This window comes from Aethalodelphis obliquidens, unplaced genomic scaffold (genome assembly GCF_003676395.1).
Source record: "Aethalodelphis obliquidens isolate GAN/ISIS:26980383/991018 unplaced genomic scaffold, ASM367639v1 scaffold71, whole genome shotgun sequence".
NCBI classification, from domain to species: Eukaryota; Metazoa; Chordata; class Mammalia; order Artiodactyla; family Delphinidae; genus Aethalodelphis; species Aethalodelphis obliquidens.
In genome coordinates, this window is record NW_020838015.1 from 5444763 (window position 1) to 5465707 (window position 20945).

Consider the following 20945-nt stretch of genomic DNA (forward strand, 5'->3'; position numbering starts at 1 on the left):
ACTAGTTAGTCCCTGTGTTATTTGAGTGGTGTACAGCCAGAAGTGATAGTAATGGCTCTTTATGTTTTGTACAAACGTTCCAGAGCAAAATCTACAGTGAGGGACTAGAAACACAGACAAACTTCTATTGCATTTCTCTGCATTTTTCAAACAATAATTCTTGAGGGAGGAAACGCTCATCAGATAGCTTGGTCTGTGACTTAATTCCTTAGCATCACTGCCCTGGATGGGTTTAATACATATAAGTCTATTCCTTTACCAGAGCAGTACTTGGCAAATCACTTATGTATTATCAAAAAAAAAAAAAAGCGTTCATCATCAAACAATCTGTTTAATTTTACATTTCAAACCCAAAAAATGTGATGAGAAATGTATCATCTAACCTCCTGCCATATAAATTTGCAAAACTTATTCCTAATATGTGTTAAAATACCTTGGCTATGAAATATGAAGTCAATGGTTTTCTTATATTTTAGTACTTGAATTTTATTGTCTTATTTCTTCTCAGCGGGATATGATTTTCTATAAGAAGGTAATAGGAACCTGGATTTTAAGAGCAGATAACATTTGTTATAACAGTATGATTATTTGTCTCAACCACAGATTTACATGCACTCCTATACCAAAAACGAAAACAAAGGGAATTCCCTAGTGGTCCAGTGGTTAGGACTCTGCACTTTCATTGCCAAGGAGGGTCTGGGTTCAGTCCCTGGTCGGGGAGGTGGGATCCCACAAGGTGCGCAGCACAGCCAAAAAAAAACCCCGACTTTCTCCTTAGATATAATTAGAGCAAGTCCATGTTGTCAAGACAGCACTCAGTATTCAACAGAATATAGCAAAGATGTGGAGGAACTGGAACTCTTGTACATTGCTGGTAGGGATGTTAAATAGTACAACCACTTGGAAAACTGTTTGACAGTTTCTTAAAAGGTTGAACATATTCCCACTGTACAACACAGCCATTCCACCTGAAGGTTTTATCCAAGAGAAATGAAAGTATAAAACTATGCAGTCTTGCACATGAATGTTCGTAGCAGCTCCATCTGTAATAACCAAAAACTAGAATCAACCCAAATGTCCATCAGGAGGTGAGTGGATAAGGAAATTGTGGTATATCTACAATTGTCCAATATCTACAGATACCCCATATCAGCGATAAAGAATGAACTATTGATACACATAATAACATGGATGAATTTCAAAATAATATGCTGAATGAAGCCAGATAAAAAAGAATACATTCTATTTTGAGTCCGTGTATCCAACATTCTAGAAAATGCAAACTAATCTACAGTGACAGAAGGCAGATCGATGGCTGCCTAGGAATTAGGAGTTGGCAGGGGCAGGAGAGAAGGATGGCAAAGTGGCTCAAGGAAACTTTGGGGGCTGATGGATATGTTCATTTTCTTAAGTGTGGTGATGGTTTCAGGTGTGTATACATATGTGAAAACGTATGAAATTATACTCTTTAAATCTGTGCAGTTTGTTGTATGTCAATAATACCTCCATAAAGCCCTTAAAAATTGGGAGTTCCCTGGTGGTCCAGTGGTTAGGGCTTGGTGCTTTCACTGACGTGGCCCCAGATCCTGCAAGCAGGACAGTGCAGCCAAAAACAAATAAAAATAAATAAGTAATAAAAGGAATAATATTCAGTAGAACAAAGATTGTAAAAAAAACAATAAGATATGATGACTGGGCTTCCCTGGTGGCACAGTGGTCGAGAGTCTGCCTGCCAATTCAGGGGACGCGGGTTCGTGCCCCGGTCCGGGAAGATCCCACATGCTGCGGAGCAGCTGGGCCCGTGAGCCATGGCCGCTGAGCCTGCGTGTTCGGAGCCTGTGCTCCACAACGGGAGAGGCCACAACAGTGAGAGGCCTGCGTACTGCAAAAAAAAAAAAAAAAAAAAAAAAGATATGATGACTGAATTTCTTTAAAAAGGGATATAAAATTTATACATCGTGTCTTTTAAATAATTGCTTGGAAAGCTACATAAGGACTAGCAGCAGAGCTGGAAGAATCTTATGGAAGGGACAATTACTTAGTGACTTTCTAGTCACTGGGTCATCAGCTATGTAATAATACCCCTGGGAGAGAGAGAGAGATTCTATTAAAATATCAACAATAACAATCTCTCCCTCAGAGATTTGGGGAGAGCAAAGTAGGATACTGAGCAAATAAAATCCTGGCTCCAATATAATCTAAACTTCCTCCATCCAAGAGAGAGAGATATAAAAAATTCAAAGGCCCCTAGAATACACAGCAGGCACTCACCTAACAAATTGCAACCTATTCTGTAGGCAAGGAAAGGTGGCTGGGAAGTGAATGTGAGGACACATATCATCCTGCAGAACCTCTTCTTTTCATAAAACTCCACCCATGGCCAATTTCCCCAAGCATCCATTAGTATTTAAAACTTAAACCCAATTGAAAGATTTTACATTTCACTTGGGTAAGAGCTAAGTAGAGAGAGAGAAAGAATGAGAGAGAGACAGTGATAGCAAAGAAAGGCCAGAAGCCTGGGGGTCTGCTATCCCTGATTTAATGTGCCAGCCAAGGAAGCAGATATCCTAAACAAGTTAGGAATATTGGATCTGTCTTCTTCCTCGAAGCAAGGGATTAATCCTACTGAATATATCTTCCCTCTGAGGCTGCTTTGGAACCGTTGTTTCACCCTAAGTATTCTCTGGATCCTTTTGGCAAATGGCTTTGAGATAATATGATGAGAATGAGCTTTGGATCTTGTTTATAATGACAAAACAGGAAGAATAGGTTCACACCTCAAAGTTCTGACATGGACAGTGGCAAGTGTGAAACAGGCAAGAAGAGGATGAGAAAGACAAACAATACAAAAAGAAATGAGAGGAAGGGAAGAAAAACCCTAAGTTTGATTATTTGGAGGTGGGGGAAAAGAAAGGAAGCTGGATTGCCTAGAAAGGCAGACCCATGAAGCAAATGGGACTCTACAACATTTACTGATAGATACAGCTTCATGAGGAGATAATGATTAATTTGGCCTAAAAGAACAAATGAGATCATCCAGGCCGAAATTTATACAGAGGGATAATGGAGCCCAGGATGCGGCACAAACAAAGGGATGACATTATGAAACATTGTGCTGCTCTTGCTGGTACATAGAATGTATGTGTAGGAGGTGGAGAGTGGGGCAGGTGAGTGGAGGGCCAAACAGGAAATTGACATTGGCAATATGATTAACTAGACTACTGATCTTGCTTGGAATTCACCAAATACCAGTATTTTAAAAATTGAAGTGTTAACATTTCAATAGTGATATGTATATAAGTCAAGGATGATTGCTAATGGCTTGTGTGGACTATCATTCAGAAATAACTTCAGTGATGATGGTATGTGCCATCCTATGTAAGTATAATTACTGGCATGAAACTCAGACAGCTCCTGTCATATGGACGTATGCAATCCCCTTGGGAAGCTGAACAATGCAAATAGAAATGAATACACAATCTAAGTTGTTGATAAGAGTTCAAGGTGGAAGCAGTCCTGTTGGAAAAACTGGAAACTTGCCTGCAGTGGTAACTCCATGTAGCCCAAAGATAATAGGGCAGAAAAAAATTTTAGTCTAAAGTGTTCAAAGGGCTGCTTGCTGTTTCTGCTGGGACATCAGGTATTTATAAGCAAACCATGACTTTGACCTATCAAACTTGGTAGTTTTGTCCTTTGCTCCTCGATTGCAGGCAAGTGAGGTTTCCAAAATGGTGTAGGGAAAGAAAAGACTCTTTTTCCTCTACCCATCTTGGGTCTTCCAGATGAGGCCCTATAAAATAGACTAAGACAGATGAATAAGAAAAAACAAGCAGAATTTATTAACATGTGCATCATGCATGCACATGGGAGCACTCAGCAATGAGAAACTCAAGGAGTGGTTAAAACTTGGGCTTATATAGTCCCTTAAGAACAGAACAATAAATTTGCAGAGATTTGACAAGACAAAGAAACAGGGTTTTAGGCTTCCCAGGGTAGCAAACTGTTGGAAGGTAAATACAGGGCAGAAACTAATGGAAGGTAAGGGTTATTTGTGGGGGGTCAATTTTGGTGCCGACTTTCCATCTTCTTCATGGCCATAAAACTCTCCTGGGAGAGGGGATTTATGGCAGTCCTCATTTCTCAGAAGTGTCTGCTTTTATTTAGACAGGGAAAGCTCTAGAAGGCTTCATTTTGCTTCTGTTGATTCCCATTTGCCTCCAGATCAAAATAATCTTTATGCCAAAGTGACATTTTGGTGTGGCATATTCTGTTACCCTTCTATGGGAACAGGAAAAGTAATAGAGAATGGATTTCTCTGTCCCCAGGGACAGTGTTCCTGGGAGCATTATCCATGGAATTTACTCCCTCCTAGACTCAGCAGAAGCCAAACATCTGTTCTGATCATTCAAAAAGTAATGACTGAGGGACTTCCCTGGTGGCGCAGTGGTTAAGAATCCACCTGCCAATGCAGGGGACACGGGTTCAATCCCTGGTCTGGGAGGATCCCACAGGCCACGGAGCAACTAAGCCCATGCAGCACAACTATTGAGCCTGCGCAGCACAACTACTGAGCCTGCGCTCTAGAGCCCATGCTCCGCAACAAGAGAAGCCACCGCCATGAGAAGCCCGAGCACAGCAACAAAGAGTAGCCCCCGCTCGCCGCAACTAGAGAAAGCCTGCGCACAGCAACAAAGACCTAACGCAGCCAAAAATAAATAAATTTATTTTTTTAAAAAAAGGTAATGACTGAAATGGTCGTTGGGACCTAAAAATCAATAGAGACTAGAAAACTTTCAATGACTTCTAAGTCAGAGCTATTGACTAAGGCAGATGATCTTAAAGAGTTTTGTGTCATGGACCTTTTGGCAGTCTGGATAGTAATCTTTCTAAATTAATAAAGTAAAAGATCTAAGATTACAAAGGAAACCAATTACATCAAAACACAGTTATCAAAGTATTGAAATTTTTGTAATACAATAATACGGGCAATTCTTTATTAGTGCATTAAATAGCAAGGTCTAGCAGTGGACTTTGTGACTAACTTTGATGTATTGTAATTAATATAAAGGATTTACAAGATAGCTGCAAGAACTACTATATGATATAGCAATGCCTGTGATTCTTGTTGGTGACAAAGTCACAGGTATTGCTAATACTTCTATTGTTTGTTACCCACATTCAAAATTAGAGGTTAGTGAAAGTGAAACCGAGCAGGACCCTCTGGGGCTCCTGGGCACCTAAGCCTTTCAAACAGTTGATAATCAAGGAAGGGAGGGGATGCAGAGACAACTGAGGAGTAGCCAAGAAAATAGTGCAGCCTTGGGAATTCCCTGGCAGTCCAGTGGTTAAGACTCCATGCTCCCAATGCAGGGGGCAGGGGTTCCATCCCTGGTCAGGGAACCAAGATCCCACATGCCACATGATGTGGCCAAAAAAAAAAAAGAAAAGAAAAAGCAAATAGTGCAGCATTGGGTCAAGGTCATGGTTCCGCCTCAAGTGATACACATAACTATATCTTTGAGCTCTTTACAGAACTAAAACCCCCAACAAATGGAAGATGTTAGCATCTTCCTGAGGCCTGATTAAAGGAACCAGAGAAGCTCATCAAGGGACTACCTGAGGGCTTCCCTGGTGGCACAGTGGTTAAGAATCCACCTGCCAAAGCAGGGGACACGGGTTCGAGCCCTGGTCCAGGAAGATCCCACATGCCTTGGAGCAACTAAGTCCGTATCCACAACTACTAAGCCTGCGTACCGCAACTACTGAAGCCCGTGTGCCTAGAGCCCGTGCTCCACAACGAAAGAAGCCACCACAATGAGAAGCCCACACATCGCAACGAAGAGTAGCCCCCACTCTCCACAACTAGAGAAAGCCCGCGCGCAGCAACCAAGACCCAGTGCAGCCAAAAATAAATACATTAAATAAAATAAAACAAAAAAGAGACTACCTGAGGCCAGATTAAAGGAGTGCAGGCCCTGCACATACCCTGATCCTTAACAGCAACTCCATCCTTGAACCATTGCTATAAAACTCCTCATCAAATCCTCCCGGGTTGGGACACACATTTTCGAGGGCAAGAACCCACTGTGTCCCCCTTTGCCTGGCAAAGAAATAAAGCTATTCTTGTCTACTCACCCAAAACTCTGTCTCCAAGATTCAATGTGGTGCTGGTGTACAGAGGCCGAGTTTTCAGCAACAAAAGTGAAGATGTAAGAGTTTCCCTTCTCAAGATTACAGATCTTCCTGAATTCTATTAGTTGACCCTCAGTTAAGAACCCCTGTCCTAAAAATCTGTGGTCTTCTTGTACGCTCCCCACACTGGGTCTGCTAGTGTGTACTGAGAAAAATCCCCATTATGTACCAAACTACATGCTTAGAGACAATACCCAAGGCTTCCTAGACCCCTCCTCTCTTCAAATCATAGAGAAGTGGTCCGAAGACTGTGCAGTGTCTGGTAACTCTATTTGCATAGTTTCTGTTGACAACTTTTTATCCATAACTCTCTCAGCTTGCCCTGTCTCTGATGGCCCTATGTGACTCTCATCATTTAAAAAAAATTATTATAATAATCACCATTTCAGATTTTAGTTCCCTCAGGAAATTTTTAAAAAATTTATCTTAATGTATCACAGATGTAAACTGAAAGGATTTCCGGGGACACAGGTGCTCTGTACTTGTAGCAAGAGCTGTTAACTCCAGTTTTTTTTTTTTAATTTGGAACATGAAGCTATTGAAAATAATGAGGCTGACTCATGCTCATACTTATCAATCCAAACCGTTCTAAAGAACTTTCACCTCCACGCATAGGATCATGGTGACTGATAACAGATATCAGGTCACACCTTCGCTTTTTAAACATTCTTTTCCAGCTCAGTAAATTTAGAATGGTATACTCACCATGCATATACACTGGGATTACAACCTCATTTTTGAAATATTTTAAGGCACTCGTTCACAAATAGAACATAGAAGTAAACATAGCTCCAAAGTCTCGCTTATCAGAGGGTCATTGATGCAGTTGACTATTAATCAGGATCCTGATCAGAAACACATGACAAGCTCAGATGGGATTTTTGAATAGACTTTTTAAGAAGGGAGCATTTACAAAAGTATGAGCTGGATTAAGGGAACCAACAAGTGATGCTAAAGCATGCAGGGACTAGCAATGATGGAGAGCCATTACTTGGCCTGAATGGGCATGGGGAAGAAACAGTGTTAAGGGATCCCAGCTGAGAGCTGGAGCTGTGAAAGATGGCAGGACAGAAGGAGTTAGAGGGAGGCAACCATGGCCATGACCTCACACAACTTGCAGGGGGTGGGGGGGCGGGTGGGCAGAGATGTTGATGTTGATGGAATAAACACCCTGAACTTTCTCTCCTGCCCTTCACTCTCTTGGTAACCCCCACTCCTATGGCCCAACCCAACCAGAAGCTAAAAGGCAGGGGTGCCGCGGCCATGTATTCCATGGGAATCAGAGCAGGGCAGAGAAGGGTGGAAAATCACGGTGGAGAAGGGAGAAATGGAGAATAACCAGCACATGGCCTCAGCTTTTTCGAACAGTACTTATACAAAAGAACAAGTTGAGGAAATTGAAAGCAGTGATATGGTTTATAATTCAAGTCCCTCTTAAGATGATGCTTCTAAGGGACGTCTTGTTTGCCTGTCGTTCCACTTCCATATTGATCAAATTGTAGAGATAATTGTTTGTTTACCTTACCATTTTACATTGCCTTCCTGGTCCCAGTCAGTGGGAATGCCTGGAGCTGCCTCTGTTAAGTGAGGCTGATTTGAGCTTAATTGTTTATCCGCTCAAAGGAGAGCACTGCCTGTTTGTTGTTGTTGTTGTTTTAATCATCTTGTTCAAATGCTGTCTTGAAATATTGAAAGTTAAAGGAATGATTTAAAGAGGCTGGACTTCAAATTGCCTAGAGCCACGTGATTCAGAGGGTTCGCGGACTCTTCGTCTATTTAGGTGAAGGGAAGAGTAAACACGTTTATAAATGTCAGACACAGCCCCTCTAGGGGCTATTGATGCAGACAGCCAGAGACGGCATTAAAAAAATTATCCAAAGGGCTTGATTCAATATCATTGCTGACCAGAAGTCTGGGAAAGAACTGATGTTGATGTGCTTGGAAAGACTTACCTTTCCCTGATCCTCTGTCACTGCACACAAGAACCTCTTTAAAGGGGCCAGCAGCTCTTGTGGTCTGAGTATAGAAACTTAACTTCAGCCCTTGACCAGCTGAGATGACATAGTTAGTTCCTATCTCACGGCTCTACATTCAGTGCCCCACTCTGAACTTAAGTCACCTGTCACTTATTAAGAAACTCAACCACAAACGTTTCTATTTCTTCTTGTATGTGGTACACTCTTCTGAGAATTTCATTCGGCCCACATATGTCCTATCTCAGTGATACCATCTCTGGTTATTACCATGATAATCAGTGTGGTTCCTTCCCACAGTGGGGCTATATCTCAAAGTATTATTCTGATTGTGTTCCATGATTTTCCCTGCCCCCTCTGCTCTCACTGATACACTCAGGGCCAATTTCACTCCTCCAGTCTACACTGTAGATGAAATAAGGATATATTAAGGGACTTCCCTGGTGGTCCAGTGGTATAGAATCCACCTACAAATGCAGGGGACGCGGGTTCGATCCCTGGTCAGGGAACTAAAGTCCCACATGCCACGGGGCAATGAAGCCCACGTGCCTCAACAAGAGAGCCGTGTGCCACAAACTACAGAGCCCACGTGCTCTGGAGCCCGCGCACCACAACTAGGGAGAAGCTCGCATGCTGCAATGAAGATGCAACCAAGATCCCTCGTGCCGCAACTAAGACCCGACACAGCCAAATAAATAAACAAAACAAAAAACAAAACAAAACAAAAAGATACACTAAAAATATTCGGAACTTCCCTGATGGTCCAGTGGTTAAGAATCCGCCTTCCAATGCAGGGGACATGGGTTTGATCCCTGGTCAGGGAACTAAGATCCCACATACCTTGGGGCAACTAAGCCCGCGTGCCACAAACAACAGAGCCCACGCGTTCTGGAGCCCACACACCTCAACGAAGAGCCTGCCTGCCAAAAGAAGATCCCGAGTGACACAACTAAGACCCGATGCAGCAAAAAATAAATAAATAAATAAAATATTTTTAAAAATACTCAAAGAAACTTCTAACTTTTGTGTCAATGAAGAGTCTCAGAAATGTGTGTGCCAGCTTTTCTTCTCCCAGAGATTAGATGAGACAGAGTTTAGGCAAAGTGGAAAGAGACGGTAAAGTAGAGGCTCAAATGGAAGAAGGACTGAAGAATGGGAGGAATGAATTTTCTGCCACAATAACCAGAGTGCTGAGTAAAAGGGATCCCCCTCCCCCTCACCTTGCCAACTGATAACCTCCGGACAAACAATTTTCAACAATATTGGATGTTTATAAGTTTCCTTTTCCACCCCATCCTTGATCAAAAGGTGGGGATGGGAGGCAAGAAAGGAGAATCTTTGCCCCTGGGAAGGTGGACCTAAACAGAAACAGTTGGGAGTATCCTTTTTGAGCAGGGCAACAGTAGACACATATTTACTGTTCCGCATTCAGTTAAAGAACTATATCAGAAGGATTAAACTCAGCTGCTCGTGATTGAAAACTCTAAATAATAATGGCTTAAACAAAAAGAAGTGTATCTCTCATGTAAAGAAGTCTGGAAGGGACTTCCCTGGTGGCACAGTGGTTAAGAATCCTCCTGCCAATGAAGGGGACACGGGTTCGAGCCCTGGTCCAGGAAGATCCCACATGCCGTGGAGCAACTAAGCCCTTGCACCGCAACTACTGAGCCTGCGCTCTAGAGCCCACAAGCCACAACTACTGAGCCCACCTGCCACATCTACTGAAGCCCACGCGCCTAGAGCCCATGCTCCACAACAAGAGAAGCCACTGCCATGAGAAGCCCGTGCACCACAATGAAAAGTAGCCCCCGCTCACCGCAACTAGAGAAAGCCCATGTGCAGCAACGAAGACCCAATGCAGCCAAACATAAATAAAGTACATTTATATTTTAAACAAGTCTAGAAATGTACATACTCCTTACATCTTACTACTCTGCCAGCCTCCTTTTATCTCAGGGTCCCAGATAACAATGTGAATTCCAGCCTTCATGTCTATATTCCAGGTAACAGGAAGGAAAGATGAGGGGACAATTCCTCCCTTTAAGAAAACGTCCTGGGAGTTTCACATGATATTTCCAATTATATCTATTTGCCAGAACTTAGTCACACTTAGCTACAAGGGAGGCTGGGAAATTATAGTCTTTATTCTGGGCAGCAAAAACTGTGGGTTCTATTCCTAAGGAAGAAATGGAAAACAGATATTGGGGGATAACTGTCTCTTCCACAAAGATAATCACAGTGATCTTCTTTCATTTTGTTAAGAACAAGACAACAAGTCCCAAATGGGATCACTTATGCTAAGCCCCACATCATCATACTGAGACTTAATTACAATTTCAGCTATCCTAGAAATGGAATCTTAAACTAGTCAATCAGAAATTGCCTGATAAGCACTAGTTAGGTTAGGCAGATAGACCCCTGTCATCCCCTAAGGAAAAGTAACCTTGCAATCACCATTACGTTTTTTTGCCTAGTATAACTTTCTTTTTCCTGTTCCCTTCTGCCTAAAAAAATCTTTAATTTTCTACAGCGCCTTGGAGATCCTTTCTATTTGCTAGATTGGTTGCTGCCTGATTCATGAATCATTGAATAAAGCCAATAAGATCTTAAAAATTTACTCAGTTGAATTTTGTTTTGTAACAATTTACAATGGAATAAGAGATGGGTAGAAAATTAGAGGGAGAAACAGATAAAATAACAGAAACAATGCATAAATTCTTGGCATTTATTCTTTTTAAGAGTGGAGTACACTAAAAAAAAAATCAGAACCCATAATGTGGCAACAGATATATATTTTAATACATGTATACTACATGCAGTAGAAGATGTAATACTCACAGTAGGATCAGAAGATAGACATTTATTCAAGATTGGAGCCTGGTCAGGGAGGGCTGTTGTCAGAGCTAGTTTCATAATTCGCATGGCCCAGTGCAAAACGAAAATGCAAAGCCTCTTGTTCAAAAAGGGCATCACGAATGCTACATGCAAATGTGGCGATAAAGAACAGAGAACATGCATTTTGTGCTTATCTCCTCAGTTCACGTGCATGCGCCATTGTCTCCTTGGACTTCATTTACAAAACACAAGTTCAAAGATAAAATTATTAAGTTTCAAGACAGTGACAGCAGGACGTTAAAACAATGGCAGGGCCCTTCTGAATGTGGGACTGACCAGGTCACATGCCTAGGAAGCCAGCCCTGGGTGCTGTGGCAGACGTGTGCCACTCATTTTCCCCTTCAAGAAAGGGCCCTCTATAAATAACAAGGTCCTACTGTATAGCACAGGGAACTATACTCAATATCTTGTAATAACCTATAATGGAAAAGAATCTGAAAAAGAATATATATGTATAATAGAATCACCTGGCTGTACAATTGAAACTGACACATTATAAATTAACTGTACCTCAATAAAAAAATTTTTTTTTAATTGACAGAAAGAAAACAAAAAGAAAGGACCCTCTGCCCAGAAGTGAGGAGTGTGGTTAGCTAATGGGCTCTAGGTGTGATTTTCTTCAAGATCTGCCTCAACTTTACAGCCTCCTTGACAATATTCTTGGGGAAGCACAAGCCAATAATTAAGGAAAAGCAGTCTTCTTAGGGCAACTCCCAGTAATGACTGAGCAAGGCACTGGTACTCCGGACTGGCCATTCCCACCCAATGTGGGGCTCCTCTACTGGGCACCCTTTGCTTGGAGCTCCCGCTAAGCCGGCAGAGACAGTTAGAGCTGCACTACTGCCTGCTGGCTCCTGCCCCAACCTGCTTCTGCCCTTTTCCTTTTCTAATAAACCTTTTGCATTCCTAGCTCCAACTAAGTTTTGCTTCTCAGAGAACACAACCTGTGGCAGCCTCATTTGGGATTTGGTCTAGAAGAATGGATAGAGAATATCCAGGCAAAAATTCATATAGAGGGAGAATGAAGCCCAAGAAGCAGCACAGTAAAAAAAAAAAAAAATTATGAATCATTGTGCTGCTCTTGCTGGTGCATAGAATGTGTGTGTGTGCTGGGAACTGGGGATGGGGAGGGAGAGTGGAGGGCCAAACCAGGAAATTGACATTGACAGTACAATTAACTAGACTACATATCTTACTCAGACTTTACCTAATAACAGTATTTTTAAAATTAAAGTGTTAGAGACTCCCCTAGTGGTCCAGTGGCTAAGACTCCACGCTCCCAATGCAGGGGGCCCGGGGTTTGATCCCTGGTCAGGGAACTAGATCCCACATGCCACAACTAAGAGTTTGCATGCCACAACTAAAGATCCCGCATGCCGCAAGGAAGATCCTGAGTGCAGCAAAGACGACCCAGCGCAGCCAAATAAATAAATAAATAATTTTAAAAATTAAAGTGTTTGTTAGCACTTCAATAGTGATATGTATATAAATCGAGTATTATTGCTAAGGGCTTACGAGTACTATCATTCAGAAATAACTTCAGTGCTGCCTGTGAGCATGTACCAACCTTTGTAAATGCATTTCCTTGTTTTGATAATGTACTACGGTTACATAAGATGTTACCATTGGGGGAAGTTGAAAAAAGGGTAGACTGGACCTCTGCACTATTTTTGCAACTTCCTGTGAGTCTATAATTATTTCAAAATAAAACTAAAATTTTTAGCTTAATGTTTCAGTGATTCTCCACCCTATACATTTTGCTTTATACAATTGAGACCACATGCCATTTACATTTTTATCATGCTTTTCTCACTCAATGTAATATCATAATAATTTTCATATGCCATGAAAAAGTTCCCTGTAAGCATAATGTTTGAAGACTGCATGATCTCCACTGGCATATTTGTGACATATTACTATGCATTTCCTTATTGTTGCGTGTATAGTTGTTCTGAGTACCAATCCACTCTCTCAAAAGTTAGGTATGAGGTGCCAAATTTGGCCCATGGTAGTTTTGTGAGTCTGAAGTTTTAGTTGAACGCGTGAAGACCCCTAATGGAAGTTGCACTAAAAAAGAATACTCAGAGAAATCTTACTCCATCCCTACCCCCTCCACTGCACTGTCATACATTTCTCCATTTATGACTTATCCTTCCTGTGTTTCTTTTTGCAAATATAAGTTAATGTTTTTCTTACATGAAGTACAAATACACACATACACACACACATATATATATACACATAAAGATATGTATTTTTTCATACTTTGATTTTATCACTTATATTCTGAAAATCACTCATATCAGTTCCTAGAGACCACCTTCATTCTTTTTTTAAATGGCTGCATAGTGTTTCGTTGTGTAGACATATCAAAGTTTATGCAACCAGTTTCCTACATACGGGCATGTAAATTGTTTCGAATATTTTGCTGTTAAAAGTAATTCCACAATAAATTATGTTTTTTCCTATTTGTGGAAGTGTATCATTATGGTAAATACCTAGATTTAGGACTGATGGTTCAAAGGGTGAATGCATAAGTGATTTTGTTAGATATTACCAAATTCTTCTCTACAGGGGTTGTACCATTCTGCACTTGAACTAGCAGTGTACGAGAGTGCAATCCATATCTGCAGACAGAGAAGAGCCTTTTCAAAAAGAGTTGATGCTGAATGCATAAAACTAGATCTCTGTGAAACAAAATTAGGAAGTCAAAAGAAAAAAACTATACTGAGATATACATGGCAAATAGAAAGTGAACTGGATGAAAGAAGAATTTAAATTTTTTAAAAAAAATCCTAACTGAAATGGCATAGTCAAAATCTACAGTAGAAACAGTAAAGAATGAATTAGAACTTCAGAAAATTAAATGAGTAATATGAAGGATACACATGATTAGCTCTCTCAGCATTCAGAGGAAACGGACAAAGAGATGACAATAATGATAAAGGACATAGAAGGATGCTCTAATAACATAATTACAGATGTTTCTCAGGAAGAAACCACTTAAAACAGATTTTGTAATCCAAGTTAGAGTACAAGAATAACTGTCCTATCATGAGGATTAATAAAAACCCAAAATTAAAAATCCACAGATTGAAAATATTTATGATACCACACATGCGCACACACACTCACACACTCAGACTCATATTATTCTCACAAAATTGTTTAATTTCAGAGATAAATAAGACAATTTCCTATAAGTATTATGAAAATAAAGACATCTTTTAAAAAGATGTTAAAAGAGGGACTTCCCTGGTGGCGCGGTGGTTGAGAGTCCGCCTGCCGATGCAGGGGACACAGGTTCGTGCCCCGGTCCGGGAAGATCCCACATGCTGCGGAGCGGCTGGGCCCGTGAGCCATGGCCGCTGAGCCTGCGCGTCCGGAGCCTGTGCTTCGCAACGGGAGAGGCCACAACAGTGAGAGGTCCGCATACAGCAAAAAAAAAAAAAAAAAAAAAAAAAAAAGATGTTAAAAGAGACTGCCAAATATAAATTTCCTAGATCCACATTTAGGAATAATCATCATCCTAATTAAATTAACCAAAAGAGTTTTTTTTTTTAGTATTTATTTATTTATTTGGTTGCACCAGGTCTATAGTTGCAGCAGGTGGGCTCCTTAGTTGTGGCATGCAAACTCTTAGTTGCGGCATGCATGTGGGATCTAGTTCCCTGACCAGGGATTGAACCCAGGCCCCCTGCACTGGGAGCACGGAGTCTCAACCCCTGTGCCACCAGGGAAGTCCCACCAAAAGAGTTTTTAATTGATGAAACGATTCTAAAATTCATTTAAATATATAAGAATATATTAATAGAAAGAATATATAAGAATATAGTAAATAATTTGTAAGGAAGAGCATTGGGAAGGGATTAATCCTTTCTTCTGGTAAAACCTACTATAAAGCAACAATAAGTAAATCAATGTGGCATTGATGGCAATGTGGCAAAATAAGCAAGTCAATATAACAAAAGAAAGAGTTCAAAATCAGATCTCAGTATATGTGTTATATGAGGTAAAACAAATCAGTGGAGAATGCAAGGATTCTTCAACAGATAGTTTTATTATGATTGATTAACTATTTGTGTGTTTGGGGGGGGAGGGGTGTTATTTAGAACCTCACCTTACAGCACATAACAAAATACACACCAATAGATTAGGATTAAATAATTCAGTTTTAAAATATCACCATCAAAAAACCAAAGAAAACATAGATTTTATCCCTTCAGCTCTCTAAGTTTAAAAGCAACGGAAGGGAGTTCCCTGGTGGTCTAGCGGTTAGCATTCGGCACTTTCACTGTCATGGCCGGGGCTCAATTCCGGGTCGGGGAACTGAGATCCTGCAAGCCAGTGGTGTGGCCGTAAACAAACAAACAAACAAATAAATAAAATTTGTTTAAAAGCAACGGAAGAAGTCACTAAAGAATAGACTCACATACATTTAAAATTTTTGCATATGTAAAATGCCATAAACAATACTAAAATATAAGTTGTAAAAGCTATCTGCAGTGAAAATACCAAGCAAGTGGTTAATACGTTATTGTATAAAGCACTTACAGAAATCAACTACAGAAAGACAGGAGTTGATCATCTACTACAGAAGAAATTGAAATGGCTATTAAGTATGTGAAGAAAGTGTTTTATTAATAACCAAAGAAACACTGATTAGAATAGCAATACCATGTTGACTTTCAACTTTCAAGTTAGAGGTTAAAAAGTTAACTTGCTTAATGTTGGAGTTGAGGTGGTAAGAAGACAGCCATTCTTTGACATTGCTGATGAGGTATAAATCTGGACAATCTCTTGGGCAAGAAATTTGGTAATTTCAATCAAAGAGCTTTACAGATGCCACCACTCTCTTACCCGTAATTCTACTTTTAGGATTCTATCTCAAGGAAATTCTAAGAAACATGTACAATACTTTAGTCACAAAAATGTTCAACCCCATGTTATATATTATATAAAAAATGGAAAGTACTAAATGCTTAATGTAAGAGGATAATGGTTAAGTAAATAACAGTCCGTGACATGAATATAGTGTAGTTTTTAGAAATTAAAATGTGGGCAAGTATTGAGTAATTATCCAAGTATTTTATATTCATTTGCTCATTGAAACCTCACTACAGAGATTCTCTTGGCCCTTCCAGGTGTACCCACCACTTTTCTCTAACCTGTTATGTTCCCTGAAGGCTGACCTGTATGGACTGCATCAACAGGCTTCCTTGCCTTCTAACTTCTGATTGGCTTGGGTCAATGGAGAGGACCAGCAGGAGATTGTTGGAGGGAGGGAGGAGAGGGAGGTTGGGTGTTTATATGTCCTGGCTCCCTCTCTCTGGGTTTCCTGTGGACTGACTGCCTTTCTGAACTAAAGGCCACAGCTAGTGTCAGGTAGCCCTTTCTAAACACCTCTGCCACCAGGTTCTGATTACTGCTCTCTCCCCCTACCCCTTTATAGTCATGCCTTCTTGCTGTCACCAGCCTGTGAGTACTGCACGATTCCTTGTGGTTTCTCTCCATCTTCCCACATCTTTTTATTTTTATTTATTTATTTTTTGGCCACACTGTGCCACTTGTGGGATCTTAGTTCCCCAACCAGGGATTGAACCCGGGCCCTCAGCAGTGAAATCTCGGAGTCCTAACCACTGGACGGCAAGGGAATTCCCTTCCCACATCTTTTAAAATACTTCCTCTGTGCTATTCTCTTCAAATGAGGTGTGCCATTTTCTGCTGGAACCTTGATACAACAACTTAAGAGATTCTACAGTTGAGGAGATAGGCACAGAGAAGTTAAGTAATTTGCCCAAGGCCTCAAAGGGAGGAAATAATACTTGTAGAATATGTCACAATTATTTATATATCTATCTTAAAATAACTTGTACTGTTTTTATTACAAAAGATAAAATATACAATACAAACAAGTAAAATAAAGAGAGAAAATACTCATATTTCTGCCCATCTATTCCATCCATTATTTATTTAATAAGATTCCCACATTTTTATCTCTAGCTGAACTCCTACTGCTTTAGAATACAGACTAAGGATCTCACTTTGGCCCAGCTGATCTCAGCAACTTTGCCTCCCGCACTTGGCCCCTTGCCATAGCTCCATGGGTTGCCTTTCAGCTACTCCAATGAACTATGTTTCTTTCTACCACAGGGCCTCCATCCACATTGTTCTCTCTTTCTAGGACATTTTTACATACCCCCCCTCCCAAAGTTAACTTCCAGAATGGTCTAGACGCCCGAACACTTTATCACTATGGACCTTTCCAAAATAATATTTATCAGAGTTTGAATTGACATACCAAGCATGTGGCTTATTTCCTTTGCAGCTCCTCTAGTAGGCTGTATGTCACTGAAGGTCTCCAGCTGTCTTGTGTCACACGTGTATCCCAAGTACCGTGCCCTGTGCCTAGCACGTAGTATGAAATCAAATATTTGAATGAAAATAAAGCAATGGGACAAATGAGAAAGTTGGACAGAATCACATTAGAAAGGGCTGAATTCTTTATTATTTCCTCTTTCTTTGCTTCAAAGTCTAAGACTATTTAGTCATAAGTCTCAACCCCTTTGCTAGAAAGTAAAAGCTATTAAAACTGTATAAAGAAAAAACCAAATCTGTATTTCTTTACAGTTTCTTCAACAAGATACTATTTGATACAAATGGAGGGGGGAGATGGGCAGGTGAGCAAGAGAAATGTTTGTAAGTGGGAATGGATACTAGTTAACTTCCTAGAGTTCTCAACACTTACTCTGAATTCATGTGAAAATTACGTCTTTTTGAGGGCTCTAGTGATGACAAATTCAGCTCTAGGAGGATAAGGTGGAAATTTAAGGAAGGGATAAAACTAGCAAGACAAGAGGCTGACTGCACAATAAAATATACGCACTAAATAGTCCTCTTTTCAGTAGGATGGGGAAACACGTGTTAATTTGGTTCTGCACCTTAGTCATCCATTGACCTTCGCTTTTAAACTGCAGGTCCCACTTAGTCTGTGATAGCTGAGTTCTTAATTTTCTCGCCTACTCGCTTCGATTTTGGTTAAGAACTTCAGCTTGAAAAACCCCATTGAGAACCAATAACTGCAAAGTCTCCCCCTGGGGGTAGTTCCCACCCCAACCCCCCTCCCGAGGGAGGGAGTGCGACTGCGCAGACCTCAGAGGCTCCTGGTGACGTCACAAAAGAGCCAAACCAGGTGGGGGGGCGGCCCTGCGACCACTTCTTCTAGGTCCGCTTCCTTCAGTACCCGCTTCCCTGAGCCCACCCCCTACCCCCCCTCAGTCCTCCCCTTTTAGTTAAAGCGTAAAATCACCAGGTTGAACCCCCATGTGGCCACGCCCACACTCTCGCCAGGCCACACCCCCTATTTCGGTGGCGTAGCCAGGCCACACCTGGCGGGAGGGTTCCCCGCGCGCGCGCGCGCGCGCGCGCCGCGTACAGGCGGGGAAAGCGGAGCTAGGCCGCTTCAGCGCCTCGTCTCCCCACCCCGCAGTGGGCCCAGCTCTCGGGGCGGGTCTCCGAGGGTGCGGATCCAGGCCAGCTTGGGCGGGAGAGACGCGCGCCCGTGAGGGAGGGGCGGAGGAGAGCAGAACATCGCCCCCCGAGGCCCGCCCCCCGCGCGCGCTCCAGAACAATGAGCGCACACAACTCAGCGGCCTCCTTCAGCTGCGGCGGAGGTGGCGGCGGCGAGAGCGGGCGCGAGGCACAGCGCGCTCCCAGAGTCGGGGACCCCGCTGCGCAGATCTCGAACGCGGCCTCCGCCTTGTGCGCGGCCTCGTCCTCTACGCCCATGTGGAGCATCCATTCAGAGGGGCGGACCGTCTCCCGTCAGTTTTCCAAACCCCTGTCGAACGCGTCCGCAGCGGACGCGGGGTGCTCCCGGAGACACAGCGCGCCCTCCCAACTCAGCCACGCTCCTGGCCTAAGAACTGACACAGACACCAAGGTTGGCCTCTGGGGCTTTGGCGCCCGCCTCCAGACCGACCGGATCCCTACGCCTGCGACCCGCTCGACCACCTCGGACGGAGCCGCCCCAGCCGCTAACTCGGACACCAGCAACCCCCGGGCATCTATACAAGGATCTGTCCCGCCCTCAGTATCCCCCCGATTGTCCCGACGTCGGTCCGCCCCACCCTCAGTACCCGACTCCACCCGGGTATCAATACCAGGAACTTCTACAACCAAGAACTCCCTCCAAGGGTCGGTACAAGAATCCATCTCGCCCTCGATGCCCAGCTTCCTCAAAATATGGGTACCAGCACCTCCACAACCCAGTAACACTCCCCAAGTGTCACTACTTGGGTTCACCCCGCCCTCAGTATCCGGCTTCCCTTGGGGTTCGGTACGAGGACCTCCTACACCCAGTAGCTCCCCCCAACTGTCAGTACAAGAGTCCAGCCAGGTCTCCATGCCCGACTACCCCCGGCTATCTGCACCAAGATCTGCCCCGCTCTTGGACTCTTCCCGAGAATGGGTACAAGGGTCTGCCCCGACCTCGGTTCTCAGCCCCCACCCCGAGAGGTCGGTACGAGGATCTATCCCACTTTCGGACTCCTCCCGAGTGTCAACACAAGAGTCCACCCAGCTCTCAGAGCTAGGTTACCCCCGAACATCGGTGGAAGAATCGGCTCCGCCCCCGGGGTCCCCGGGAGTACCAGTACCAGGGTCCGCTCCGCCCTCAGCACCGGGCTCCGCCCGGGTATCGGTGGAGGAATCGGCTCCGCCCTCGGGCGCCCCCCGAGAGTCGGTAGAAAAGTCCGCTCCGCCCTTGGCCGGCCCCACTCCTCTACCCACGACCCGGGAGAGCCTTGACCAGAGCATGGAGAGTCAGGAGAAGGCGAATAGAGCGGGACGCATGTTCGACGTAGTCGTGATAGGAGGCGGCATCTCAGGTCAGTGTGGACCGTAGCGCTAGCCTGAGCGACCCTGGCCGGCCTGGGGTGAGGGACTTGCAGCCGCAAGGTGGCGTTTGGTGGGGGTCTCCCTTGTGCATGCGAGAGTGCAACAGTGGCCGGGCCCTGGATTCTGCGAGGAGGGGGGTGGGGTTGAGCCGGGTTTGCTGGTGGTGTGAACTGGGGGAGGCAGGCACAATAATTTTACTACTACTATGAAATACTAACATTTAATTAGCTCTTGCCGTGCAGTTATATTTAGCAGTTTACGTGGATTTTCTCAATCCTCAGCTGTCCTGTAAGGTGGGTACTTTATTCGTCCCTATTTTACAAAACCTAGAAACGGAGGTAACTCTGCAGATGTCAAATCACCTAACCGGGGAAGTGGCGATGATTTTCTCCCATTTAAGACCCTCACTCCTAATTCCTGAGGTAGCTGCTTTGCCTTACTGATTTCACGCCCTTTGCCCTAAACAGAACATCAGTATACGGATTTTGGTAGTATTGAGTGTTATTTCAGTCCTGCTCTTCTCAAAGCGCTTTTCCTTAGAAAATTTGGTAACTGGAGAGGAAGGAGGAAGAATCTTTTAGGAAAAGGTTTTTTTTTTTTAAAAAAGAAAAAAAGGTGGGGGTGGGGGGAGAGAGGTGGGCTCTTAGTTTTAACCTACTCCAGCCGTTTCTTTTAGAACTTGCAGAAAGTGTAGGGCATTTATTATCCAAAGGGAATCTTCTTGTGAAGCAGGGGCTGAGGGCAGATGAGGGAATGTCCTGTTTGTGTCTTTCCCCACTGCCTGAATCTTGCCCTGTGATGAGACATCTGGCAAGCCTGGGTTCCTCTGGTCCTGGCTTGGGTTTGTAGCTGACCAGCTGAGTGATGCATAAGGCTTTCCCATATCTTCCTGGAAACCTCATCATGATTGATATATTAAATTTGTCACTTATGTTGTCATAATTGGTAAAATGTCTGAAATTTAGGAATTGTGTTTCAGCTGTAGCT

At 43.1% G+C, this 20945-nt stretch overlaps 1 protein-coding gene and 1 long non-coding RNA gene across 2 annotated transcripts in view; one reads left to right on the forward strand and one right to left on the reverse strand.

Annotated features, from left to right (window-relative positions):
• Positions 1-14403: 14403 nt before the first annotated feature.
• LOC113611880 (uncharacterized) lies at positions 14404-19309 on the reverse strand. The gene is made up of 3 exons (XR_003429644.1): positions 19223-19309; positions 17362-17468; positions 14404-14449 (listed from the first exon to the last, which is right to left on the reverse strand). It is a non-coding gene; the product is annotated as an uncharacterized LOC113611880 (long non-coding RNA).
• MAOA (monoamine oxidase A) overlaps positions 18548-20945 on the forward strand; it is a 72678-nt gene continuing 70280 nt past the window's right edge. Inside the window, exon 1 of the mRNA XM_027091297.1 lies at positions 18548-19948. Within this exon, the coding sequence (XP_026947098.1) occupies positions 18691-19948 (1258 nt within the window). The 5' untranslated portion in view covers positions 18548-18690. The remainder of the gene's footprint in view (positions 19949-20945) is intronic.